At 51.5% G+C, this 13,998-nt stretch overlaps 1 protein-coding gene across 3 annotated transcripts in view; it reads right to left on the reverse strand.

Moving 5' to 3' along the window:
- The window catches only part of MIGA2 (mitoguardin 2), a 29,716-nt gene that overhangs the window by 11,962 nt on the left and 3,756 nt on the right, over positions 1 to 13,998 (reverse strand). For 2 of the 3 annotated variants that reach the window (XR_006416892.1, XM_044453069.1), the window contains exons 4-7: positions 9,815 to 10,048; positions 8,381 to 8,591; positions 7,227 to 7,339; positions 1,212 to 1,329 (exon numbers count right to left, since the gene is read on the reverse strand). Coding sequence is in view for 2 of the 3 variants with exons in the window: in XM_044453069.1 (XP_044309004.1) it covers positions 1,212 to 1,329; positions 7,227 to 7,339; positions 8,381 to 8,591; positions 9,815 to 9,910 (538 nt within the window). In the remaining variant the exon portion in view is untranslated. Of the gene's footprint in view, positions 1 to 1,211; positions 1,330 to 7,226; positions 7,340 to 8,380; positions 8,592 to 9,814; positions 10,049 to 12,391; positions 12,448 to 13,998 lie in introns of all 3 variants that reach the window. The other variant, XM_044453070.1, reaches the window with a different exon arrangement.

A 13,998-nucleotide genomic window follows, 5' to 3' on the forward strand; every position in this document is an offset into this window, starting at 1 on the left:
CATCCAATGAAGCAGGCAGCATCCACAAAAGCTTGCACCAGAATAAAGGTGTTGGTCCTTAAAGTAGCACAAGACTTTTTGTTACTTTAGCGTTAAAATGGTGCCACCAACGAAAGAATGTTATTGCACAGCAATGCTCATTCCCTTGGCTAGGACCACGCGACACGATTTTCAGGAACTGCTGAGTAAGCATCAGTGTTAAGTAAAAGCTTCCTACTTGGTGTTTCTGCTAAGTTGTTCCTTCCTGGGGAAATCAATCAGGAGGAATTCATGAAAACGAATCCACTAACAGGGCAATTTGAGGACTAATTAACACCTCCTGCTGTGTCAAATCATCGAAAACTCTTTAAGGCACAGTCCTATGCACATTTAGACACACACACACACACAAAAAGTCCTACTAGCTCCTTTGGGGCTGAAGCGTGCTCAGGTTTTTAGGCCTTTTTCTGTCTAAGGATGCATAGGATCACACCCTCAGCTCCATGAGTACAGCTGGCTGGGAAATGCTGCCAGTTATAGGACTTTTGTATCTAAACATACACAGCATGGCACCCGTATCTGCCATTCCCCACACTCCCGTTCTTCCCTCTGCCAGCCTGCTTGCAACTGTAAGCTCCTCAAAGGACACGGTCCATTCCTCTGCCTATTCCTGCCTTGAGGGTGCCGTGCACAGTGATGGAAGGGCCCCAGCTCGGGGGCAGAGCATCCCACATTTGGCCTTGGCATCCCCAGGCAGGGCTGGGAAAAGCCTCGTGCAAGGCCTGGGAGGCTCCACTTCCAGTCTGTGCAGCAGCAGCAGCCCTGGCTTGTTGCAAGACAGCCTCCTCTGCCCTTACAAGTTGACTCATGGTGACACACGGCAGAAGCGCAGTCACTGAACGCACCCAGCAACGGCTCTGCCGGCATGAAAGCAGTGGCGCAGCGGAAGCCCTGCTCCCTCTGACCCACCACAGGCCTCACAGAAAAGGGGGACACTGATTACCCCAACAAAAGCAATATATCATTTTGAGATGTCTTGAGCTTGAATGGGCATTAGTTATCCCCTGGTTTTGAAAAAGAGCAGCTTCCAGTGGAGATGAAAAGTGCTGGACTGATTAACTTACAGGGATCATCATCATAGTTGTGGACTTGGTGCGGCTATGGGGACTACCGCAGCTATACTCCCCAGCTGCACAAAACTCACTTCACATGTAAAGGTCTGCGCTCCTTACCTTGAAAGTAGAGATTTTCCGCGCTGCAGTCCCCAGCAGCTCCAGGGTCTTCCACAAGCCGAGCTTCCCAGGGCGCTGCAGAAGCTGGAGTTGGGCTGGACGAGTTTGCGGCCACCATCTAGCAAGCAAGAGGTGCAGAAAGAACAATCACTTACTAGGAGAAAAGTGCCTCAGCCATGCCATGTGAATCTGCAAAGGCCACCGATCCCAGACTTCCACCTTTAAATTGCCTTGAACCAAATATTTCAGAGTAAAACAAGGAGAGAGAAATTTAGTGCGCAATGCTATTTACCAACTGGTTCACTCAGCACAGTGCTTTACTGCAGCTAATCAGAAAGTAGCTCCCCCTTCTTCCTCACTCCGATGCAACCTTTTCCAGGTTTGTGGAAAGCACCATTGGTAGCTACCCCCACGAGCAACTGTGGCATAAGCAGCATATTCAAACCACCTTCTCTGAAACAAGCATGAGTGGCGTGTCTACTCACAGGTAAGCACAGCAAACCTCATCCATTAGCACATGCTTTATGCATAAATTTATTTGTGAATGCTTTAAATATTATGTTTAAAGTATTTTAAAGTTTTCTTAATCTTTGTAAACTGACCGGAGGACACCAATTATCGATCAGAATAAAAATGCAATGGGTGGAGTGGGGCAGAGATTCAGGGTTGATTAATTCTGCAGCTTCCTTCCTGACCCTGCCTCCTCTACCCTGCTGGGGAAAGCTCTTATCTTCCATCAGCAGCTAATCAAAGGCAAGGGGGGGAAGCACTAGAAAATGGATCTTTTTTCTCTGCCTTGTGCAGGAAAAGCACTTTCCTCTGCTCACCTGCTGATCAGCGATACCCATTTATCAGGGAAGCAAGTCACAGATAAGTAACAAAGGGCCTTCTCTGTAAGTCACTGCTGAATGAGGTGTAGCAGGGGCCTCTTCACTGGTGGCACCCCCACCCCTTGTGGAATGTACTCTTCAGAGAGGCTAACCTGCTGCAAACATTGTGGGTTTCCCAGTACCAGGTGGCCCTTTCCCAGGGCTATTTGCTAACTGCATCATCCAGCACTGCAGCCCTTAGCCCTCTGCAGCTGGAAGACTTCAGGCATCCAATGGAAAGCAGGAAAATCCTGGAGGAGAGCATTCTCCCCAGATCTTCTCAACAACCCAGTTTGGCTAATTGCCTTCCCCCTCCCCAGGAGGAAGAGAGACTGAGGCACTGCCAGGATTTCTCTGGACAGCAGTTCCTCCCCCTGCGCCTCCTGTCAGCTCCAAAGACAGTCCCCTCTTCAGAGTCCAGCATGGAAAGGACTGTGGTGGTGCTGAGGGCACACGAAGAGCCCTGCAAAGTCTCAAGTCCCAGCTCCAACTTCGGAGGGATCCACAACAGCTGCAGCTGGGGACAAGCCTATCCTGGGCCCCCACTGCCCCCCCACACACACACAAACCAGAAGATAAATATGGCGGCTTTAGTACTTCACTTTTAAAAACCACATTAGTGCATTGTGATCTTTGTACTGCTGCTGTCTTTGACCTTACTAACAATTTTTGTTTTAGTCTGTTTTAAACGCATTTTTAATATCTCGTTTTACCATCTTAATTTTAATTGATTGTGTAAAGTTTTGTTTTGCAACACCCACCCATACCCCTAGGGCTTAAGGGGCAGCACAGAAAGGAAATTACAATGAATGAAACAGTAGACAGCACCCCCATCCATGCCCAAACCAAAGCAGACTAACAGGTGGAAAAACGTTCTTGATTGCAGAATGTTTGCAGAAAAGGTAGCCGATCTGTAGAAAAGAGCAGAGCTCTTCTCTAGCAATTTGCCCAATTGGAGAGGCCACTTGGTTTGGAAGCAAGCATATACAGGGTGTCAGACATCCCCTTCTTGCCCCTCAGGGCAACACAGCTGCTTCTATCACATCCTTGCTGATTTGACTTCCTTTGCAGGGCTCGGCTTGGCTCAGGTGAGCCTTGGGGGATTCCCTGCATTAGGGAGAGGGGTTAGTCCCAGGTGAACATCAAGGAGCATCCTCTGTGGCTCTCTGGGACTGCAGAAGCTGGTTGGCTTCGCTTTCTCTCTAACCTGCTGGTTTTCAAAAGGAAATTACAGCAGCAGAGCTCAGGCTCCAACAGCTGGGAAGGGCACTAGGTTGTAAAAGTCTGATTTAGGCCATTTACAGACTCATTGATTCAGGCAACACAAAAACCCACATGCTAGGGCTGAGTGCAGACTGTTGTTGAACTGTGGGTTACTGTATTGCCTGAACCCAACAAGCCATGGCTTGTCAGTGCCGCTAACTACAAGCAAGAATGGCTGGGCTGTGAACCGTGGGTGGTTATCTAAAGCTGGGTTCAGAGAACACAATCAATGGTTCAGCCACAAAGCTACACTGAACTCATCAGGGCTTGCACTGGATCAGGGTGCAAGCAATATCAGCTTTGAGAACGCTCTTCAGACAAGAGGAAAGGTCTTCCTTCACTGCAGTCTGCCATCCAGAAAACAGAAGGACATACAGAGATATTTAATCCAAGTGGAGTTTAAAAACAAAACCACAAATGTTTACAACAGAGGTGGGAAAACTTCAGGTTTGTGGGATCTGCTTTGTGAGGGTTTTCCTTCTAGAGATTCTGAGCTCCACTAACTTGAACCGAGTGCAAAAGACACTGCAAATTTTAAAAATTCCGAGCCAGATTTTTGAGCCCCCGAACTATACAAAGCTGATGCTCAGTCCACACAAAACTCCATTGCTGCTTGCCCCAAACTGTTTTCAACTTGGGCAGTACAATTTTTCAGAAGTGACAGAGTCACTTCATTGCTGCTATATCATTAAATCCTTGATCTTCTGCAACTCATCATCCCACTCTGCTTTCTGCCCACCCAGGATTCTCCCTCAAAACAAAGCTTACTTCAAAACTTTGGAGAAGCTGCTGTACAAAGCAGCCCCCAGTCGATTCTGCACCTTCCTCTGTGTCTGATGAAGGAGTGGAGACAGACCCCTTTGCTCCCATTCTATCCAGCCAGGAACACCAGATGGAGAAATGCAGATTCTCACCAATTCCAGGGATGCAGCTTCAGACTCCGCCAGCCAGCCAATAGCTGCTGAGGTTGCCCAACAAACTCCCCATGGGCTGGGAACTCTTTAAAGGTTTGAAATGAACAAACCTCCTGCAGTCACCTTAAAGCTTTTAAGGCGGCAGAATGCCCTCAGGAGCATATTACTAACAGAGCCATTAATCCTCAAAGGAATAAAGATTAAGCCCTTATCAATTAAGTACAGATTGATTCCTGATGATCCCCTGAAGACTACTGAAGCTTCAAAGACAGTGCTGCTCTCCATGGGAGGTGGCTGAGGCCCCATCAGCAAGGGTGTTCAAGGATAGGCTGGACATGCCCATGGTAGGCATGTCAAGAGCACAGCGGGCTGAGCAGGGGGTCAGACTAGATGGCCTGGGAGGCTCCTTCTGTGTTTCGAATAAAGTTCAATAGCATGATCCATCATTAACGAAGCACCACCTTCAGACTAGGAAATTCTAATTGTTTGCTTTTTTCTAAAGAGCTCAAATCAGCTTGCTTGCTTTTCCTCTTCCTCTCAATCTTATCTTCAGAACAACAACCTTGTGAGGTAGGTTGGGCTGAGAGTCCGTGACTGGCCCACAGTCACTCACTTGGCTCCATGGCCGAGCGGGGAATAGAACTCAAGATTGCCTGAGACCCAGCCCTGTGCTCTTAACCCCTACACCACACTGGCTCTAAGTTTTATTCGTCTGTCAATCTGATTGTAGCTATGGAATCCTTTTAAAAAGTGTGCTGAGGAAAGCATTTACTTGTTTTGAGATGCCAAATGATGTCTTATGCACCCTTTCTCAACACGGTGTCCTCTAGGTACCCTGGACTCCAATTTCCAACCGCCCCCCCACACTAACAGATTTGTAGTCCATGAAAAAACAAGGGAAGAAGGCATGTACAGTGGCACCTTGGCTCACGAACTTAATCCGTTCCACGACTCTGGTTGTGACCCAAGTCAAATTTCCCCATAAGGTTCAATGTAAATAAGGTTAATCCATTCTGTAACTATTTTTTTAATCAGAAAAAATTGAAACAAAGTGACAAAGTAACAAAGTACTTGCAGTGCAGTGGAGAAGACTGACCTAGGTGCGGGGGGGGGGAGGTTATTGTTTTGAGGGAGAGTCCCCCTCCATAAGGACACTGGGGAGATCTCTTTCCGGGGTTTCCTCTCTTCTTTGTCTCTTAGCTACAGGGTCAATTTTGGTGCAAAATCTGTCCATGGCAGGGGTCTCAAACTCGTGGCCCGCGGGTCAATTGCTGGGAGGGGCACGGGGGAGGGGCCCTGCGGCCCTCGAAGCGCCGGTGGCACCCGGGCCAGCCGCGGGATAAGCGGCCCACCCCCACCGCGGCGGCGGAAGACTTGATGCGGCCCAGCCTCACCCAGACTCGACTTCCAGCGGCCCCCAGGCCAGTTGAGTTGGAGACCCCTGGTCTAGGGACACTTGGTTTTTGTATAGTCCCTCGGGAAGGGGGGAGATGGCCGCGATCGTGCTGGTTGGGGGGGGGAGATGGCCACGATTGCACCCGTCTTTCCTGCAGGAGCGTGCCCATGATCACGCATGTCTTCCCTGCACGAACGCAACTGCGATCGTGGCCGTCATCCCACGCGGGGCAGCGGGGGATGGAGGGACGGCCACGATCTTGGTTGCCACCCAATGCGGCGTTCATGACTTAAGTCAAATGTTTGTGAAATTTTTGTTGGTGACCCGATTTGGTCGTGATCCAAGGCGTTCATGAGCTGAGGCACCACTGTATATAAAACAAAAACAACAGCAAGCAAAAAGGGGATTCAAATGCCTATAGAGACTGTTTGTTGCTGTCCAGCACATTTCAGAAAAAGACCTTTCCTTTGTTGGAGGATGCTTGTCTTTTGTCAGGTACATTAAGGAAAATGACTCTTCCATCTTTCTTTTGAAGGTGAAGGTGGTTTTCCTCCACAAACCTAAGAAAAGGCAACAGTCCCCAAAGAAGTCAGCGCATCTATGGAAGTTGTACCCCAACGCACCTGGAAGATGCCCCTTCGAGAAGTCTGGGCTGCAGCCAACAGCCTTCCCCCCATGCCATGCACACCTGTGCTGACTCAATCTGGGCTTGCAACCCCCATCACCCTGCTTATCAGGGGAACACAGGCAGACACAAAGAATGGGGAGAGAATAGCCTAGCAGAGCCTTGATGAAATTCACATAATTAAGTCTGCCCTCAGCATTAAAAGCCACCCTGCCCTTGAGTTAGGCACACACTTCACCCGGGCCAGGAAGCCTGGCTCAAGACTGGGGGAGGCCCAGGGACAAGCCTCTGCTGGGCCATGAGCTTCACTTGGTCTCTTGCGAAGTTTAGCCTGCCTGCTAGAGTTGTGGGGGGGGATCGAGATCTGGGGAGTGGGGCAGGATGGAGCCCATGCATGCCACATCTGAGCTCTGTGGAGGAAAGGGAAGATGTAACACAGAAACAGAAGGGCGCCCTGGGCCATCCAGTCCGATTCCCGGCTCTGCTCATGTCATCTCCAGCATGAGCTTGTCCAAACTTTGCTCGAACTGTAGAAAACAAACCTGGTAGCCTGTTTTATTTCTGACCAGCCAGATATGGGAGGCTGCTGGGCAGAGGAGGGAAGAGCACATCTCATGCAGCTACCCCTGGATTCTACTCCATCCTCCTCCAGATACACCCACGAAGGACCACCCCCATTTCCAGACAAAGCCATGCCCCATTTTTTAAAGGGAGAGGAAAGGACAACACCAGCTCCGTACTCTGAGCTGGAAGTGAACAACCCCAAATCACAAGCAAGGATGGCAGGGGGTGCCAGTCCAGCACTGACCACGTTTGCAACATCAGTCCGCAGAGGAGGCCTCTGTTCATTTCTGCACATCAGCTACCATTTCCGCAAATGCTGGTGCAGCATGGACCTCACCCTTGCCAGAGCCCCTCCTGCAGTAGCACAAGAAGCGAGCCGCTCACCGACGCCAAGCTGTGTGAGGAGCTGGAGTGCTTGCTGGGGTCGATGGAGGAGATCCCGCTGAGGGTGTCGTTGCTCTTGCTGCCAGGGCTCTGCACGCGCCTGCTGGAGTAGCCTGCAACGGGAAAGGGGCAGGCCCCACTGCAGAGGGGCTGTGGCGAGGGAGTGCCAGGGAGGTGGGGAAGCACCCACGTCACAGCAGCCGGGATGCACGTGCTCCCTGCACTGGTCCCACAGTGTTTCCAGGTGCTGCAGCTCGGGCCAGCATGGCCGCTTGGCCTGGCCTGGCCTGGCCTCCCTTGGGGTGGGCCACCGAGAACCTGGCGCCAGCACCGGCCACAAGAAACCCTACCTTTCGCCACCCCCGTAGTTGCACTTTTGGAAGGAGACCAGGGAGCTTGCTCCTCCCCACCTGGTTTGCCTCTACAGTAGGGCTGGCCACCAAGGGATGCATTGACCTTCTGCACCATCTCCCGCTGGCACTCCCTCGCAACGGACCAGCCATTTGCTGGCTTCCAAGCTTCAGTGCAGGCCTTCTACGTGCCGCCCCTCTAAAAGAGTGAAACGCTTCTCCTAAGGCTTTATGAGGGGTCCTGAGAACCCCAATCCTAAGCTGCTGGCTTGGTCCCACCCGCTTCACTTTTCCTTCTCCCCTTCCCTAGAATGCAGCTGAGAGACACAGAATGCAGCCCTCGGGCTCAAAGGAAAGGCTCACCCCGGCTCTCAGGCTCCCAGTCTGGTCTTCAGCTCTGCACTACTTGTTCGCTCAGGCTGCCCACCCCAGCCCTCAGGTTCAGGGCCTGATTTTCTGGTAAGCCACTCTGGAAGCCATGTATGGCAGTTGAATGGTTATATAAAAGCAATAACTGAATGAATGAACAAGCCAGGGGTGTTGGACCTCGGGCCTCCAGGGTTCCCCCATTCCCTGGCTTATGCACCTGTTTTTGTCCACCCATTCTAAAGGGCTGAAATCTCTCTCCAAGGCTGAGCTACAGGTAGATACATAAAGAGCTTTATGCGAAAGCCAGAAAGCAGCCCAAGAGCTTCTCCAGCCTGAAATTCAGCCCTCCACCTCCAAGTCATGGGATTCTGCCACCCGCATCCCCCAGTGGGCATAGTGACAGACACCAACAACAACCAGTCACAGAGTGCGCACCCTTTTTTACGGAAGGGACCCGCCTCGTCGGCAGGATGGGGACCGGAACTGCTGTAGGCTTGGCACCGGCCTTCTCCGGGGCGAGCTGCTTCTTCCGACGGCGGCGGCGCTTCAGCTGGTGTGCGGCAAGGGCCAAGGCGACGGTCCCCAGAGCTGTGGCAAAGAGCACCTTGCGCAGGCCTGGGGTGAGTCTCAGCTGAGAGAAGGCAGACTGCGGAAGGGAAGAGAGTCACCAAAACGCTGCTATCGCCATCACTGGCTGGAGTTTTCAACAGCAATCCAGGAACGCTACTCTGACCCTGAAGTGGAAGCAGAGCCAGAGGCTATCCCACAGATCCGCACTTCTGCTGCTTCAGTGGCACTTCTGCCACACAATGCCCACTTCCCAGAGGGTGCCTGAGCAAGCCTCAAAGAAAAGAAACCCAACCAAGACTGTCCTCAGAGGCGGGGGCTGAGCTCCAGAAGATGCTCCCATTCTTCAGGATTCAAGATGGGCTGGCAGGCAACAACTCACTTTGTGAGAAGCCAGCTTCCCAGTTTAAATTTATATAGATATTAATAAAATCAGGAGGTGCAAGAAGCCCAGTGGGTGCCAAGCAGAGATGTCTGTTGCACCATGCTGGAATCCACCCCGCTTTGACTAGCATGGCCTGAGGCCAGGGCCTTTCCCAACTCTCCTCCCGGAGATCACTTCAGCTGAAGATGCTGAAGGCCGAGCTTTGCAAACACGCACTGCACGCTGCACGATTGGGGAGCTGGAGCAGTGCCCCACTAAGGAAGGGCTGCAGCACCTGGGGTTGTTCCACTTCATGGGGGGGGGGGGGGGGGACGTTCAAGACAAGCTGGAGGTGTACAGAGTTAGAGGTGATTGAGCCAATTTGTGGAGGAGAAAGTTCTCAGTGGCTAGTAGTCCTGCAGGCAAGATGCTCCCCCCAGAATCACAGGCACCATGCTGGAGAACATGGGTGGAAGGGTGCTGCTGCACTCGTGGCCGGCTTTTGCGCTTTCCGTGGGAGCTGGCCGGCCATTGTAGGAAGCACACCCTCTTCCATCAGGCCAGATCACTGTCTGGGAGGGGGGGGGGGCATGTAGTCCACCTCGGGCTAGATGCTCCGTGCCACGAGGGCATCTGCATGCCCCATGGGGCTACATTCCAGTGGCATGAGGGTGGAGCCAACATACCGCAAACATTGTTCCATTTTAGCTTAAAGCTCATCCTCCCAGTAACTCAGGAGAGGGATTGCAGATTTTTAGAATGGAAAAAACCTGACAGAAGTTGGGACCCCCCACCCCAAAAAATTGGGTGGCTGTGGGAGAGGGGAGAAGCTGGGGAAGGGCAATGGCCATCAGAGGAAATTCGGAGGGCTGGACTTGCACTCTATGAACATCACGATCCTGCACACCTGAATTTTGACTAAACCTTTGTTTGTTCACCTGACCAAACGTGGTGTAAAGAAACACTGGGATCTCTGCCACAGTCATAGCCAGAGCTTGGATAATGGACATCCCCTCAGTTCTCTGGAACGCCATTTGGAGCGAGGTTCTGGGCGCTCACTGGAACACGGTGTAGGAAAGGGCTGCTGTTCAGAAAGGCTGCTCTGAAATCCAGCTTTGCTTTGGTGGGCACCTCAGGAATCTACAAACCATCTCCAGTGGGAAATTTCGTTCCTAGGCCAGATAGAATAATAGCAATAACATAAACAAGCAGATGCAATTCATAGTTAACTTGAGAGAAGCAAAACCATTTGCATAATATTCTAAAAACCGCATTCAGTCCCCTTTAAAAATGTTTAGGATGCAATCCCATGCAGGTTTAGATCAAAAGATGCCCACGGCTCCCAGCAGGCCCCAGCCATTTTTAAATAAGGGAAACGAGGGAGATGTGCAGCAGTATGCTCCGGGCTGCTGCGCACCATCACGTGTGCTTCCAGATATTCCTTCCCCATTCGACCCAGCATCCTACTTTGTGTATTTTGCCTCAAGATCCATAACTGGTTCTCCACAGGGTAGCACAGAAAGGAATGGTTTTTCATGTAGCAGAGATGAGGGTCTCCATCCAACCCGCTAAGGCTGGGACCCTTCCGTGAAGCCCTGCCCCCGCCACGCCACAGGCCCGATTCCTTGCCTGGAGCCAGAGGTGCAGAGGGGGCTGGGAAGGGCAATTCCCTCACTAACCCCAACCAAGATCAGAAACAAGAGGGCTCCCCTTACACACCTCTCCCTCTTACCAGTTTCGCCCCCAAAAGTCATCTGGGCCACAGAAGGGTCGGGGGACCAATCCTGCCCTGGAGCCAACTTGTTTCCCCATTCCTGGCACCCAGAACATGTACAGAGTGGCAGAAGAACGCCGGGCTGGGCCAAACCAAAGGCCTGCCTAGTTCCACAGCTGTTTTTCCTGCACCAGCCAGCCAGGCGCCTCTAAGGAACCCATGAGCAGGTGAGAGAGGAGTGCCTCCGCGCACGGAAGTTCCACTGCGGCAGAACACGGCAGCCCTGACCGCAGCGAGATTACCTTGGTATGCCACACGGAAGCCACAGGAGCAAAGGGAAGGCCATGAGGAACTCACACAAGAACGCTTCCCTATCAGATCACTGGCAGCCTCACCCACATTTTGCAGGGCTGCCACCACCTCAAGGCCAGAATTGCACCCCTTCTCTCATTACTTAATTTCATAGTTTCTACATCCATCTCTCTCCCACCTCCAGTGCCCAAAGTTCCCTGGACAAGTGAGAAACAAAACGTAAACCAGAAAATATGACACACCATGAAGGTTCGATGCTTAAAACAAGGGGGGTTTTAAATGGTGCCAGAGCCCCCCAAACTTGCTCACCCCCATTTTAAGGGGAGTGCAACCCTTCCAACGTTGGCTGGATATCACTGACCCAAGCAAAATAATGCCCCACTAAAAGCAGAGGCCTCATTTCATCTCGACCAAGTCTGATTATTGAAGTCCGGTGCCCCAATTCACAACACCATGATCGTGAATCCCTGGGTGCCCAGACCCCAAATTCCCTCACACTGCAATCCAGAACAACCCTGCACTCCTTCCCCACATCACATGGGGCCCAAAAGGTGGTGCACCATAGTAGTAACCAGCACAAGAGTAGTCCCATCCCACCCCACCCCGGGCACCTTCAGAGCATATCAGCTCAAGCACAGCACTGCTGTGCCTCGTGTTGGGAGAGCAAAGGAGCCGGAGTCCCGAAGCATGACCTCCAGACAGCAGGAGCAAACAATAAAGGCTCCAAAGGACTGGGCAAAGCCAGCCAGCCAGCCACGGTCGCTTTGCAGGCGCCTCCTCACTGGGTCTCGCAGCACAGCAGACTCACCCAGGACGGAGCCCTCTCTGCATTCTGTATTCATTTATTACTACATTTCCATCTGGATGTTAAACTGCTCCTGCCCCCAAAACTAGCTTCTCCAAGGAAGAAGTCTAGCCTAGCTTTTTCCATGATACACTATTTGGCGACATGCAGGTATGTGAGGGGGTGTCACACGGAGGTGGGCAGAGGCCTGTTCTCCCCTGCAGAGGAAGGCAGGACACGCCCCAGTGGAGCAAAGCTCAGGGAGCCAAGGTTTCGTTTGGATGCCAGGAAGCCCTTCCTGACAGTCAGGACCCCGAGGGTGTGGAATGGGCTTCCCCGGGAGGTCGTTGAGGCCCCACCGGTGAGGGGTTCAAGGACAGGCTGGACATGCACATGGTGGGCATGTTGTGAGTGGAGCTGGCTGGTGCCGGAGGTCAGACTCGATGGCCCGGGAGGCCCCTTCTGACTCACTCTGTTTTCTGTTTCTATTTTTCTGCATGCAGGGACGTACAACACCGAGGGGTGCTCCCAAGGCAGAGTTTGACTACAAGAACAGCACTGCTAGTAGGCTGGGCTAAATCGGATGAAGAAAAAGTGGGGCCCGCACCACCAGACCCACAAGCAGATTTAAACTAGTTTCCTCTTCCTGGTGTGTTGTGCCTAATTAGATTACAAGCCTGCAAGCAACAGGAACAGCCTTCTTACCGATTTGTAAGCAGTTCCAGGAGCATGTTTGGCTTAGACCAGAGATTTTTAAAACCCTGCAGAAATAAATAACTAGGATAAACAACCGTCTAGGAGATCAATAACCCAGGCAGCCAGTTTAGCCTAACAGGCAGGCAGGAAACAGGGTGTGCCACCATCCTCAATAAGGTCACACAACAAAGTCACACGATAAGGTCGCACACAGACCACTGATACGAAGTTGTAGTTACAAAGAGGCCAGGAGGAACAACCAGTCCGTTTGCCCTCAGCCCACCCGCCGTGCAGGTCATCCCACAGGACAACCAAAAGCATCTTGGTCCCAAAACTCCGCCTGATGGGGAGAAGGATAAAAAAATCATCAGCTGCATCCAAGAAAGGCTTTAGCTGTCTTGCAGGTTTCACAAAACTCTCTGGGGTTGTATTAGCAAGTTTATTGCAATTTTAACATTATAAAGGTACTGCAGTTTTATCCCTCTGCAAACTTGTGGAAGGATGGAGCATTACAGCAAATTAAAACCAGATTGCTTCTTTCTGTAGCACTGTCCGGTCCAGGAAAAGCTGCAAACTCATCTGCCATGTAACTTGGGACAATAGTTAGAGGGAGACGGAGAACTTTGCCACTGTTGCAATTAAAAAAAGATGAATGTGCCAGAAACTGCCCTTCTGGCTCCTTTAACGCGACCAGAAAAGCTTTTCTACATAGAATGCTCCAGTACAAACCTGAAACTGCATTGCTTCCACTAAACTGCTGCATAGACAAGCAAACTGCAACTTCTGCTCAGCTGAGCAAAGCCGAACACTGTGCATCAGCCTTCTCATACCAACCTCAGTGCACCCCCAACCCTCCCCACGACACATCGTGGGAGTTTTGCAGAATACAACTATTTGCCTCCTCAAAAGGGTCGGACAGCAGCTACATTTGGCTACAAGCAGAGAGCAAGCCAAGCATATTCTCTCAGGCATGATGTCAATTTTGCAAACCAACATGGCACTGACAGACACCTCTCCTAGCCCTCCAAGGGTTCCATGTCCCCTCTGATTTTCAATCTGTCTCTCTATATAAGTATGTCTAATTAGTTAATATTGGGAGGCTGAGCATGCCTATCTCCCACACTATCTTAATTTGGGTTCAAAGCAAATTATATTTTCTGTTGGAGCTCAGGTCTGACCTCTGCCTTGGATCCAGACTTTCGACAAGTGACTTCTTTGACAAGTGACACCACTTTGCCTTCTAGGGAAAAGGCCCACTGCAGCCTGGAAGTGACCATGACCCATTCTTGAGGTTCTGAATGTGCCCACAGAGAAAAACAAGCCCTGCCCTCAGGGATATGCCAAGGGCCCATCCCAGCATTAGGTTTAAAGATAAGTTTGCAACAATTCAGGAACGCACGTGTTCTGTGGATGCTGCGGCTCTTTCCTTCTCAAGTCTGCCTGCTCTCCACCAAGGCTCACCCTGGGCCTATGCAAGGAGCTGCACTCCACGCAGAACGTATACTCTGCGCCCAGGAAGCCTGCCCCCACTGCAGCCATTTTGTGAGAGTGCTCACAACAGCTTCAGAATTGCAAAGGTCACCCACCAACCCCAGCAATCTTGGCCTTCCCTGTTG

This window comes from Varanus komodoensis, unplaced genomic scaffold, assembly GCF_004798865.1.
Source record: "Varanus komodoensis strain SLA01 unplaced genomic scaffold, ASM479886v1 scaffold77, whole genome shotgun sequence".
Classification (NCBI taxonomy): Eukaryota; Metazoa; Chordata; class Lepidosauria; order Squamata; family Varanidae; genus Varanus; species Varanus komodoensis.